At 40.7% G+C, this 14,080-nt stretch overlaps 1 protein-coding gene across 2 annotated transcripts in view; it reads right to left on the bottom strand.

The window, feature by feature from the left end:
* dac (dachshund) overlaps positions 1-14,080 on the bottom strand; it is a 95,307-nt gene that overhangs the window by 26,738 nt on the left and 54,489 nt on the right. For both annotated transcript variants that reach the window (XM_066298038.1, XM_066298039.1), the window contains exon 8: positions 498-581. In XM_066298038.1, the coding sequence (XP_066154135.1) occupies positions 498-581 (84 nt within the window). The remainder of the gene's footprint in view (positions 1-497; positions 582-14,080) is intronic.

The following is a 14,080-nucleotide window of genomic DNA, read 5'->3' as shown; positions in this document are numbered from 1 at the left end:
GTATCATAATAATCTTCCAGTTTGCATTTTTTTACTGAAATTTCCCCGATGCGAATTACCTCTAAAGACTAATATCTATTTCGGACACGTAATTCCCTTCGGAGGGCCTTTCTTAATGTGCATAGACCACAGATGCTATCTATGTCATGTCGTAGACAAAGGGTCACGACGTGTTCAATAACGTCATACAGAGAGTTTTCTATTTTTTCCAGGAAACGAGTGCCTCATTAAATTAAACTAAAGATTGTTCGTTTATTGATCCGAGACTTGTCTTTGTTTAAGGCCCGTGTTTCTCAGGGTTATTTTTACAGACAGTATTGTCTCGAACGCAAATATTGTACTGTGTAGCGACCTGAATGGATTAATAATAATCCAGGTTGAAAAACACCCATTGTTTGGACAAGTTTAATTAGTGATTTTTAATGGGAGGCGATTGTTCGAATGCCTTTTGTTGGAATTAGCAAACCTCTTGAAGAAACGCGCATTCGACTACTTACCCCGGATTTTCTGTTCCTCGTGTAGTTTCCGCTCAAGATTGTCTTTCTCGCCCCGCTCCCTCAGGACGTCCATTTTCAGTTCGGCTGAAAAAAAAAACACTTTTCAATGCCGGGAATTAAAATTCACCCTCAAGGCCATAAAAATCCAATATCACTCCAAGTCGGCGGTTTCGCCTTGGAAAGGACATCAATTATTCAGGTTTAATTGCCCGAGCCTATCGTCACTTAAAAAGGGCTTGGACTGCAATTTTCATGACAAATTTGCCTGAAAGGAAAACTCTGCTTAAGCTTATTTGTGTAAAAGCGCGAAAAAAAAACTTGTTTCGTGCTTCTTGAACGATGAAAGTTTCGCGAGTGCGATCAATCGACTTTGGCTCACTTTATACTCGATTTCGGGATCAGATTGAACATATGTGTTAAGACCGGGGCTTCCTCCGTTTTGTTAATCCCCATGCGATTAATCCGCATGTCAATAATGGAACAAATTTAAAACCGCCAAATAAAGTCGCCTTAATGAAGAATTATGTCGCAAATTCCATTTTAAACTAAAATTTATTGCCCGAGCCCAAAATTTTTATCGGATTTAAATACACCGATGCAGGAAAAGGCGAATCGACGTTACTTTTCCCCAGCTCTTTGGCCAGGTGTGTCAGGATGCGAGCAAAAAAGCACATTGATGAAGGTTGTCGCAAATCGAAACGTCGGATTTCGCACATAACACTGACACATTTTAAAAGAGACGTTACAATCCATGCCATTGCCCAAATTATTTCCTGATGGTGATTTCAAACAATGGAGATATAGGTTGGCCGGCACGTTCGCCAGATCGATCCTCATTAGGTTATTATTCGAAGAACGAAAAGTAGCAATGGTCAAGTGTCTTCTAATTACATCACCGAATAAGTTGAGTAAAAAATAAAAACATTTTTCCAAAGTTTCCACGGGCGCCGAGATCTCCATAGTTGAGCTCCAGAAACCGTCACTGTGCAAATGCTCAGATTGAGCACCTCCATATCTAAATACAATTGTTTCGCTTTAACTGCATGGAGCATTACTGGATTTGAATGGATCCATCCTGGAAAATCAAACCAACTGTCAATCATATCAGCAAACACCATTTGCATTGCCCGCACGTCAACTAATTCAGAAATCACAACAAACAATGGGCAGGCGATAACGGTCCTCGGCACTTTCGGCGTCAGTATGTGTGTGTTAACACACGTTTAGTCAAATAATGTATCTATCATTCCCCACGAAACGACGTATCACTTCCATATGTTCCATTATTTCCATATTATTCCTATCTATTATCCGAATGCGGATTGCCATGATGACTGCCAGTGGGAGGAAATGCCAAAAAATTTGACTAACTCGCTGTTGGAAGTTTTTGTCCGCGATTCAAGATTTTCTCTCACTGTGTGGCGTGGGGAATGGAAATAATTCACAGAGATAGCGGTCCCTGGGTTGCGTTTCCGCAGATCAACAAGTGCGACCGATTCCCGGTTTATAGAATTGGCGTGGATTTGCGAATAGGCATAATGGACCGACTACCTGTGGGCCCTTTCAATTATTATTCCTATCTAGATTGGATTTTGACTGTTCGCCGGTTCTGGACAGCCGCCGGCTATTGTTCAAAGTTAATTTGAGAAACTATTAAAGTCCATTCACGATGGATTTGAATCTAACCTGTTCCACAAGAAATCGCCCACTATCAATTAGATTCACTGGCTGGGACGAGGGACAAATTCACCAATTTGCCTTTAAAAGTGTCTTCTATTGAACGTGTCAAATGTAAAAAATAGAGAAGTTTCCTCTCAGTATCTCGTAATTTCAAAGACAAATTTAAATTTTGGTCCGTTTTCTAATTTTTCTTTAAAAATGTCTTTAATTTTCCTGACCACTGCCCATTAAATAGGGTTAGTATTCCAGGCTATATGTAGTTTTCGACTCTTTTGCAGGGTATCTCCATTGTTCTTGCAGCACATACAGGGTGAAACAGCCAAATGGAATAAATCCAAAACCCGCATATTTGGACATAAGTAAAAAAACACTGAAACCCGTCAATTTTAAACTCTGAAATTGTATTTTGCCATGTAAAAATTTTATGCCTAAATTTAATCCCCTTTGCATAACAATTGCGACCCCAAAATTGTTAATTTGGAAGTATGGGCTTATGATATCTCCATTGTGAAGTCATTTCGTCCTCTATTCAAAAACCTCTAATGAAAAGTGCTCTGATTTCAAACTTTACTACAAAGAATAATAGAAAAAAAAACTGATATAACTGACGACATTCTTTACAGTAAACTAAAGATTTAATAACTAATACCATTTTGTTATTGATGGTGTAATGAAATAATAAAACAAATCACTCTGAATCTTCCATGAAATGTTCAAAATGCAGGCCTGGAACCTTTTGGGAACCCCCTAAACGTCAATAAAAATGTCTTCTAGCATTAATCAACATCTAAAGAGTAACCGATCTAGTCGCAAGCATTAGTTTTCTCTTTAAGTCAACTAGATCGCGTGATTGAGTTTTGCATACCACGCTCTTCCTCTATTCTCATATGAACTCTGATGGAGTAAGATCTGGTAATCATGCTGGCCATTCTAGCAATTTTCGCTTCCCTATCCACTGATTTGGAAAAAGGAAGTCGAGATACAATGAGATTGATATGTTTTATCATGTTGTTACATTATCAATAACGAAGAGCTATTAGTTAATAAGTTTTTAACTTGTAGAGAATTTCGTCAGTTACTACATGAATCTATTATTTTTCTATGATTCTTTCAAATAAAGTTTAAACAACACTAATTTTAATTAGAGAAGGAAAAGATCTTTCAAATGAGCTATCATAAACTCATAATTCCAATTAAAAATTTTAGAGAATTAATTTTTTTATTTTACAGGATGTAATTTCAGAGTTTAAAATTGACGTGTTTCGGCATTTTTTCACATATATCGAAATATGCAGATGTTGAATTTAACCCATTTGGCTGTTCCACCCTGTATGTACACGTAGGTCGACATAGTGAGAGCTTACAGTACTATTCCTAAAATGTTTTGGGACGCTACTGGCGGCTTGAACTTGAACCGGAGAACTGCCGGAGACTTCGAAAAGTTGAAATTTGAATTGGGCGGAAAAATCGGAACGCAGGGACGTATGATGCCAATTTCTGGTACTTTTTCATGGTGAAAGTCTCGTTAACCAGCTTGAAATAGAATGGACGTTTGGATGACTTTCTTGGAGGATGTATTACAAAGAAGATTTTTCTTCACAATGCGAAAAACTACGCAATAGAAAGAAGAGAAGGAGATAATTAAGACCATCGAAAGGCACATCACGAACACGTTTAGACCGACTCCAAAGGCCCGAAGCAGCGAACCAATGGCGGGAATGATGCGTGAACTTCCTGGCGTTTTCGGCAATTAAAATATGATAATTGATAAACAAGAAACGTCATTTTTCGTTCGATTAAGAGAAGCATAAACATCTGCTGACGTCTGGTTTATCTACAGAATCGACATCTGCCTAATGGCGGTTAACAATCAATTAGATCGAAGCGATAAATCAACATACTTATTCGCTAAATTGCATCAATTAGGACTTTTTCCCCAATTATTTGTATTAATGCACGATCATTTTTATTTCGTTTATCTTCGTTATTATTTTTTTTTTTTCTTCGCTCACGTGAGATTAAATCGCTGAAGCGATACCGATGGATCGGCAGTAGTGGGAGGCAGCAGCAGGAGCAAAACTGCTGGTATTGTAAATAATTACAGTCGGATTGGATTTAATGAAGATGTAGAAAACAATGCTCCACTTAGCCGCATGTTTTCCAACGTGTGATACCGAAGTCAGATAAGAAGTCGCTACTGTTAAAACTCGGGCAGAGCGATTCGAAGCGCGCGGATCTCTATCGGAGCCCCATAGAGCATGGCAGCGCAGCAGCTCATTAGCGGGTGTCGCATTTACATAGAATGGTCCCCAACCACGACCAAACGGGCACCTGCTTATACCATGCCATTTACATGCTTTAATTAAAACGTTTACTTATCTGCCCGGATTATAGTCGGAGATGCTGCGGTATCGCAATTTATCGCGATACTCTGGATAATGATACACAGGAAACTTTTCACAAGTCATAGAATTAGCGGGGACGAGGGAGAAAACCGAGTAAATCTTTATCAACCGCGAAAAACTCCCAGTGATAAATGGATTGCATTTAGGGCGGCGAGGCGGAAGAAAGGCGGCTAAATTTTCAAACGGCGATGATTCAATTTTCTTTTCTTTCTCCAGTCCTCACTTCTTAATGTAACAGTCATTACACCGAAATAAATCATTATTTACGGCGTTTTTATAAAAGGGCGGATCGCGATAGCGCATCCACCACGGCCAGTATTCTTTCAAATGGTTATCGCGAAGCTGCAAAGTTGCGGAGGTCGTATCTGGCAGTACCTACGCCGTTTTAGATATTTTAAGAATTCCTGCTTCGGTTCCGAAGCAATAACCGCAATATTTGGTTTGTAGATAAGGCGGCGTGTGATCGGCGGCCTGGACAAGGCCAAGAAGAGCTTTACGCAGTACTTAGCGCAGTTTATGGCCGCAGATAAGGCCCAGAAGAGTTTCTGTGTTGGGCGGCGTGGCTGTACTGCCAAGGTGGCCAGATACGTCTGCGGATCGTTGACGGATTTTTGTTTATTTCATTATTCTCTCCCGATTCGGACTTTTGCGAAAAGAAAGAGATATCCCAATGAGAGGGGCAATTGCGTGTTCAATTTTCACTTCGGCTCACCCGCACCTATCGACGTCGATCTAACAGCCCGAAATTACATTTCGATCAATGCGCCCACCCCTTGGCGAGTGCCCGTATTTATTTGGAAATATTTTGAGATGGTATGAAATCGTGATTACTAGGAGGTCTGCATTGTTGAGAATGTCGGTTGGCCTTGGAGGTTTTGCACAGACTCCTGGATGAATCGCGGCCTCCTCAAAACGTGAACGCAACTTCCAGTCGGCACCAACCCCTTTATACGGCTAATTTTCGTCGATTGGGAACTTCGTTTACAAATTCAATTGCTCCGAGGACATGTTAAAAAGGCTCATTTGAAGAGCGTGAGCCATGAGGCAGTCGGCACGTCTCATCGATCACAGGCGAAAGAAGCGCCGCCGGTGTTTCGTAATTTTTTGATTAAATTTCCATGAATGCGCAGCAGAGCAACTAAGAAACGAGCTTTCCGTTTCGATATCAAAAAACATTCAAATATTTGCACAAATGATTATTCCATTAAAATGAAATTTGCTCTCAGGTAGGGACGAGGGGCTTTTTATTCAAATTGGCTTCCTCGGGGGTAATGTTATATAGGTAGGGGGGAGCTATTGTTCTGCGACTGATGGAGAGAAAAATGCTCGGTTTCTTATCCTAATCCGACACTTGTTTGTTTTTTGTCAAGTCATTTCCAATGGCGAAACGAAGGGGGGGATTTTTCTTCGGGGGGAAATCAATTATCGGCGAAATCGAGATGTCATGCCGCCAGGTTTAAACGGACCCGACCAGAAATCTCGATTTGTTAACTGGAAATACGACCCGAGGGCCATTTAATCACGCAGGCACATGTAATATATTAAAACATAACAAATATAAAGGCAGATTGGCCTCGTAGGCGGACAATGTGTATGAAGTAGTCCAACCGCAGCGGCGGTCGCTAGTGGCTATTTGGAATCATTCCCGACTGCTACCAATGTTGGTTTATTATCATAACCGAAAATTATGACACCGATCGTTTGTTACATCAACAACTTTGTTAGGAAACACCTTGGGGACTCGTTTTACACTGCTCCACACATTCAAGGCACTCACCTGTGTAGTTTGGCTACCTACTTGCAGAGGTGATAGGTTCATAAAACTATAACTGGCAGTTATAAAATCGGCCATTAGTCGTTGAAACGCATGTCGTGGCTTTTGGTATCGTTTTTATGTTCATAAGGTATTTAATTATGGCTTTTGTCGACCATCGATGAGCCACTGCCAGTTAATGGTTCATTTAGTCCGGGAGGTAATCCGCCCAAATATGTCGTAAGCCGATCGTCAAAAAGTAGCCTCACTTAATCAAACCATCCCAAGTATGTAATAATAATAACTTTTCTCGAAATAAGTATAAATTTCCCAAGGCACCGCGAAAGGAAACTTATTAAAAAGTTATCTGTTCGGGAGAGGGGCCTAATAACTTCTTAGGGCCCCCCCTCCTCTCGGACCCGAAAAAATTACAAACCGCCGACAATTAGCAATAAAATAAAAGATAATACCCGGACGACAGCCGAAAAATCCGCTTTATAGCAATTTGGTGTAATTGCGGCCTCGATATTAGCAATAAGCTGATTTTTTATTCACCCTCGCTGCGGCGCCCGGACCTGCTGCCCTAAATCATCCCTCGAAAGGAAAACCTGGCGCGGAACAGTTGTTAACAAGGAATTTGGGTCTTTATAATCAAAGTGCAGGCAAAATTTATCAGTTTAATTGTTTAAACGAACAAAGTGCGCTTTTCTGGGGATCAACCATTAAGATTTTGGTAAACCATAAGGACACAATAAGAGGTCGGTTAAATGCCCCTTCCTCTTGTTTTGGGTCCTTAAACTTGTAACGGCCTTATTGCGAAGCTCCCTAATATCAGTGGGCACAAATTTGCGAACTTCATAGTCCTCCACAGATAATAATCCTGCGGGGCAAGATTTCGTGAAGGTGCCGGCCAACATGCGTGCCATATGTACATACGTACGTCTTCATCGATTGATTTTTTCAGCCTTGCACATCGGGAAAAATACGTTAAAACTCGTATCGTCCAGGTCTGAAATATTTTTCAGAACACACGCACTTCAAACAATCGACACACGCTTTGGCCGGCACAATCACCAGATTTATTCCCCCTAGCTTTATTGTGGAGTTTAGGAAACAAATACCCTGTATACCCCGAAACATTCAAGGAGATTTACATTGAAATTTCGTTTGTGTATCAGCTCGTGGTAACCATGGTGACCCTTACAGAGACAGGGCCGGCCTGGGCAAGTCTGGCCCCCTTGCCATGATTCTTAATCGCCGCCCCGTACCCTTAAGAAGGACCGCCGAGAAAGTCCGCCGCCCCTTCTGGTCTGCCGCCCTGGGTCGTCGCCCAGCCTCGCCCCCCCATGAAGCCGGCACTGTTTGGAGGCCTCAAATGACGGAGGCTGGGAGCAGAAATAACCCAATTCGCATCAATTAAACCATTAACTTGTCACTACAAATCGTCGATAATAACCCGTCGATTCCTGGTTAGTAATCAACTTGCCCACTGGGCACCAGTGGCTCACTCTGCGCCACGTTTTTGCATATTGCCAGCGCAAATTTATTGGCGATTGTTGATAGGAATTTCTGAGCAGGTGCAATGAGACGATTCCTCCGTGCGTTAACGTAGTGGAAAACTTCCATACCCTTAGAATCTAAATTCGTCCCTTCGCTCGGCTGATGAGCCGAGGGGCCTAATCCGCAATTCTTTTCTCCCATTGTCGTAAAGAACGTTCTCATCCAGTGGCAATTCTTATTAGAGCCCATACATACGCTCCGTCGTCTTATAAAAGGAGAGGCAATATCCGAAACATAGTTACATATGCAAATTGGTTACCCAACTTATTGTCGGGCTTGCTTACATATCGTAAAGAAAGATATACATGGTAACTGCGGTTTATAGGCCCTCCACCCCATCAAGCCTCGAATAAAGTTTTGTTATTACCCGCCGAGCACGACGGCATTTTTATCAAGGTTTATTTTAAATTCCCGCTAACATCCCGCGGGACGCATGTGGATGTGGAAATTTCCAAAGTTACACTTTTAATTCCCGTATCTTTAATATATGACGTCGTTGGTTGAGGGCCTGGAGATCACTCCTTCTCCTCCAGATTCCGGAATTGTGCCATTTTTCGAATAATATTTGCACCGGGCTGATAATACGAGCTACGCGATGTGCAAATATCCACCTGTTATTGTTTTAGTACCCCGGTACTATTGATTCTGAGTTATAATCTTGAGCCTTTCGAGGCAACAAACAGCAAAAGCTTTTAATCATGTTTACCCAATTTATCTACCCGGGCAAATAATACGGGAAATGGAAATTGATATCTATTAATATTGTATTTGTAATATGTTGTTCGTGGCATAGATAAGACTGGGATTGATGTGTAATTAAAGGCGGCAAAGGGCTAATGCAACGTGTCCTAACTTGACGGACGCGGCCTGAATCGGGCAGCCGTGCGTTGAAAATCTCCCTTAACTTTTTATTTGAATTAAATTAGATTTGTTTGCTGATTTGTCACCGGAGGTTAGTTCCGATTCGAAAACTTTTTCATGTTTTAATTCGGATTTTTCAGGACGCGGACGGTGGAGGATCTAACGGTGGCACGCAACTCTCGAGCTGCCGTGCGTTAGCGACCAACGTTATTTCAAACGCGTTTACTTTCAGGCGCAAACGTTTTTGATTTTATCATATCTGCGTTCAAATTTTAGCTGCGTAGCTAGTCGCGAATAAACTAGAAATGCATTGAGACACTTTTAAGGTGCATCCATCATAGGTTTAACGAAGAGAAAAGCATCGGAAAGTCCCAAGGATTTTCTGGCTGGAAATTTGATTGTGCAAGTGCAAAGAAATTTATATTAATCGCGCACCTGTTTCGCACCGTCCGTCCCGATGGACAGAAAGTTATTTCCCGGCGCCGGCCTTGTCACGTCAACCAGATCTAACCTTGAGTCGCTGGACTCACCAACCTGATTAACCTGCCTAGTTGTCGCATTGTCCGTCACCGACAATTTTTCGATTCTTGAGTGATTTCTCAAAATTTGGCAAAACGAATTTGCGCGTCCTCTGCTGAGCAGGGCGGCATAATATACAGTGAGTAACTGATTTGCGAACACTGAAATATTTTCATTTCATTGTCAGTAATTTTACTTAAATCGCAGTTAATACTACGCAAAACAATTTAGTTTATAAAATACGTGTTCCGTTGATAGCTGATGTAATATTCTTTGTAAAAAAGCAAAAATTTCCAACAAACAGTAAAATTAAAATGAAAGTAGGTGTAAATTCTGGTTTACTTTAATATTCGGACACTATAAAATATGTTTTAGTGCTCTGGAATTTTATTGGGATTTCGTTTTGATACATGCAAATAAACTCAGGTGATGATGAAAAAATCATTTTGGTTAAATTTTATTCGTCGTACCATCAATGGGCAAAATGACAACCTGTGATTTTCCATAATGCTAATGGAAAATCTTACAGGGAAATCGCCGAGTTACGCAACGCAAGCAAGAGTGCAGTGGCGGACATGATTAGACGATTTAAACAAGAGGATCGCATCGAGTCTACACCCCAAAGGGGGCAACCAAAGACACTGCGTGGGCGTAATAAGAGAACCGTCCTTTGAAAGATAAAAAATAATCCAGCAATGAGCGCACCAAAATTAGACGACGAACTCTTCAGGTACACTGGAAAACAAGTCCATTCTCAAACGATATGTCGAGCATTAAAAGAAAATGGACACGATGGAAGAGTGACTAGGAAAAAACCATTTGTTAGTGAAGTCAACCGAAGAAGAAGATCGAATCATGCGGAAGAGTTTATTTGGAAGCGTGATACTTGGTGGAATGACGTTATTTTTAGTGATGAAAGTAAATACGACATTTTCGAGTTCGATGGCCTAAGAATGGTGTGGCGAAAGAATGGTGAAGAATTCGAAATAATTAATATTAAACCTACTGTAAAACATGGAAATGAAAGTGTTCTTGTATAGGGACGTATTTCAACATTTGGAGTAGGCGAACTCGTTTTATAGAATTTATAATGGATAAACATTTTTATTTGAATATTTCAAAAAATAATTTACGTCAAAGTGCCTAGAAAATGGAAATTTCAAGTACTATTAAATCCTACCGAGATGGTGATCCCAAGCGCAAATCGCGTTTAGTACAGGAGCATTTACTTCACAATTGCCCTAAGGTATTACAACCACCGCCCCAGTCACCGGACCTGGATCTCATCGAACGCCTATGGGACGAATTAAATCGACAAATGAGAAAAACTGAAATGTCTCCGAAGGAAACGTTAAAACAACGATTAAAACAGGAATGAGATCATATTCAGATTATTTGAAAAAAATTATCTGCGATATGCCTAAACGTTTACGGGCCGTTATAGATAACAATGGTTGTCCCACAAAATATTAACTAAGAAAATAAATTGTTTGCTAGCATGTGGTAATTAAGAAAAAACTGCCAGTGGCGTCCAAATATCGAAGCAAGCAAAAATTTCCACCTAATTCAATTTAAATTTTGTTAGTTGTTAGAAATTGTATTTATTTCAATGAAAATTAAGTTACATCTTAATCGAACACGTATTTTAATGAAACATATTATTTCCCATAATTTTAATTGTGACTTGGACAACATTACGATAGTTGTAAAATGAAATATGGCGGTGTCCGAATGTTAACGTTACTCACTGTAAGTAAATTCTTGCGTGGTTTATTTGAATGCGGGGAAGCGGCCCGAACTGCCCCCCGGGCGCTTACTTAGGCTTTGCTCCCCCGTACCCTTCACGACAGACCCAAGTTTCCCCTAAGCGGTTTATAAGTTCGAATCTTGATGCCTCAGAGATGGAAATTTAATATTTTAATTGTACTAATCGGGATTATTTTGATATGTATTGCCTACCCGTCGCCTTTCGGGATTGTTCTTGATGGAGAGGGGCTGACATCGCGCCGACAGCCAAATGGCAAAGTTCCACGTGGGTTTATTAAAGGAGAGCGCTTTCTCCATATTAGCGCGACGAGGGAAAAAAAACGTAAGGAAGGCAGAGAAACAGGTGTTGGGGCTATAAAGCTAACTGCACCTTATTAACTCCCCTCAAAGAGACGAAATATCATTTAATATCGGAAGAGATGCCAATAGTAATTTGGGCCGATTATTTTGAGGGCCAGCCAATCAATCCCACCATGTTATTACCGAATATCAAATTACGCCTCTATATCATTTCCAGTCCGCAAAAAGTTAAATCCTAAATGGGCTCGATTTCGTGCATGGGGTTATTTAATTATTGTTTTTCGGAAACATGTTAAAAATTGCCTCTTTTCGGTGTAATTAGATGGGGCTGAAGCGACACCATTATGGTTATGAGGTGGCTAGATGTACCACCCATTATACGCAACGCATTGATTATTTTGAGAACATTTTACTTTGTAGAAACTATGGAGAAATTTCGTCATATTTTAAGGCGCAGCACGCACTTAAGTCGATCGAATGGGGCAATCCATGGTACCTTTATTTAGCTCTCCACTCTACAAGGGCGGTCGCACTGTGCCCCCCAAGGGGCGGTCTGTTCCCTCGTCGACAAACGATAAAAATCAGTGCACGGTAGATAGCGCAGTTCCCGTGTCGACTTGTGCTCTATGAGACACAGGGCTCAACACACACATCTTAGAAAATAAAAGGGACACGGGGCTGCGGCTTAACTACTGCATTTGGAATTTAAGTGGGGTTGCAGGATTCCCCGTGGAAAAGAACGTTGAAAAGTTCAAAATTAATCTGAATTAATTTGATCGTGCGGTTAACCTGTGTAATTCGACAAGATTCGTATAGAACAACACTGCCTGAAATCAAATTCGGACGAATTTCAGATTGTTTCAAGGGAAAATTTAGGTGATGCAGAGACTTGTACTGCTGACCTCCTGGATGCTTCAAAATCCAGTAAGGGCAACGAAAGTAATTGTTAAACTCACTCGGAATTAGATACCCGATGGGGGTACAGTGTGTGCGAGTTCGCGGAGCCAACCAAGACATCTTTCGGGGCGTAAACCGCCGAGGTGTCGGCGATCAAAATTTTCTCCCCGCGTCAGGAGAGTTTTCAAGAAATTTTCAGTTTCTACCACCAGATATGGATCTCAAATAGGTTCTAAAAATAGACACTTGAGAACGCTATACGTCAGAGTAGCTCTGGGCCCCAGAAATAATAAGTGATATTAGCGCCTGGTTTGTGAAGGCTTGTACACAGATTTCCGAGATATGGCTGCTCCAAAGCGGCAAAAAATCCGAGCTTTCATTCGAAATTTTTGTACTCAGTAAACATAAACCCAAAAAAACTGACCCATTTAACGGTTTTTTTTTCCTTTTGACTAAATGATTGATGGGTCTGTTGGCCATACGAGCATCGAAAGTCAAAAATAGTCCCTAATTGCACCCCCAGGGTCGGGCTGGGCTATCTTAGCGATCTCCTAAACGGGGCGGCATTAAGACAGCGGCCCATATGGCCGATTATGTAGATTGCCCTTTTCGGAAAGAAGTTCGGATTTTCGGTCGTAAAATTAACAAAACAAAAAGATAAAGACCCGACGTTTTGGGTTTTTATAGTCGCATGTTTCATTCGGGGAATGCGGTCCATTTACATGATGTACGGTTTATTGCCCTGCAGAACATATTCTGGTGTAGTACAACAAAAATTGGCAAACCACATTTTTTCAGAATGGAGAAATGACCCGATCAATACCCGAAAAGATCTCTTCAACGCACACCCATCCAGCGATCATAAACGTCCAAAGAAACGAAGAGCTCTTTTGACCTTTGAACAATCGTGAAGCATTTCTGAACTCTGATTAGTGGCACATAAAGAAACGACTTTGTTACTAATTGTAGGTTGTTAAAAGGTTTTTGATTTACGATCGATAGAGAGTGGTACTACACTTTCCCTGCGTTCTGCTTGCTATCACCTACTGATCAAAGCAACAGCGGTGGATTTCGTATCTGTTTTGAGTACTTTATGGGTACCAACTGCCATTTGAGGTTTTGAACCAAAAATCTAAAGGAGTTTGCCAATTTTGTTCGTCTTGAGGGTTGGGGCAATTAAAAACTTGCGCTTTTAAATAATTTCGTTTATTTATTATTTTATGAATTTTGAGAGATAACATTTTACATCACACTTAGTATATCTTATCTAACAGAGGTTTACTGATCAATTTAGGGTGGGAAGAAAATTTTGATTTTCTACTGAGGTACTGTCGTCTAATGCAGCAACGTGGGATCGCGTCCACAGCAATCGCCAACAATAAAATATTTACAGAGTCGCATCAAAATTTCCAGCCCATTTTTTACTATTTATTTATTATTATTTATAATAATCGTTATGTATATTCGTCGTTAAATAATAATAACATAAATTAACTATAGGAATTCAGTTAAATAAATCAAACATATCTACTCTAGTCGCAATGGCACATATTTATATAATATGCTAACTCCAGCTGACAGACAACAAAATCCATCACTGTCGCTTGTCAGGCCCATAGCGGTAGCCCCCTGGCGGCAAAACCACTCTCCACACAAGCCTCAAACGCGGAGATATATTACTCAGTCCTCGTAGAACGCTACTTGGCAGGAAAGGTGTGTGAAAAGCGATTTTGCCCTGTATGTATGTGTGTGTATGTGTCTATGTGTGTGTGTGTGTGTGTGTCTATGTGTGTGTGTGTGTGTGTGTGTATATGTATGTGTATGTGTATGTGTATGTGTAT

Source organism: Euwallacea fornicatus, chromosome 30, assembly GCF_040115645.1.
Source record: "Euwallacea fornicatus isolate EFF26 chromosome 30, ASM4011564v1, whole genome shotgun sequence".
In the NCBI taxonomy this organism is placed as follows: domain Eukaryota; kingdom Metazoa; phylum Arthropoda; class Insecta; order Coleoptera; family Curculionidae; genus Euwallacea; species Euwallacea fornicatus.
Note: the sequence above shows the minus strand (reverse complement) of the source record. Positions and strands in the feature narration are given on the sequence as shown.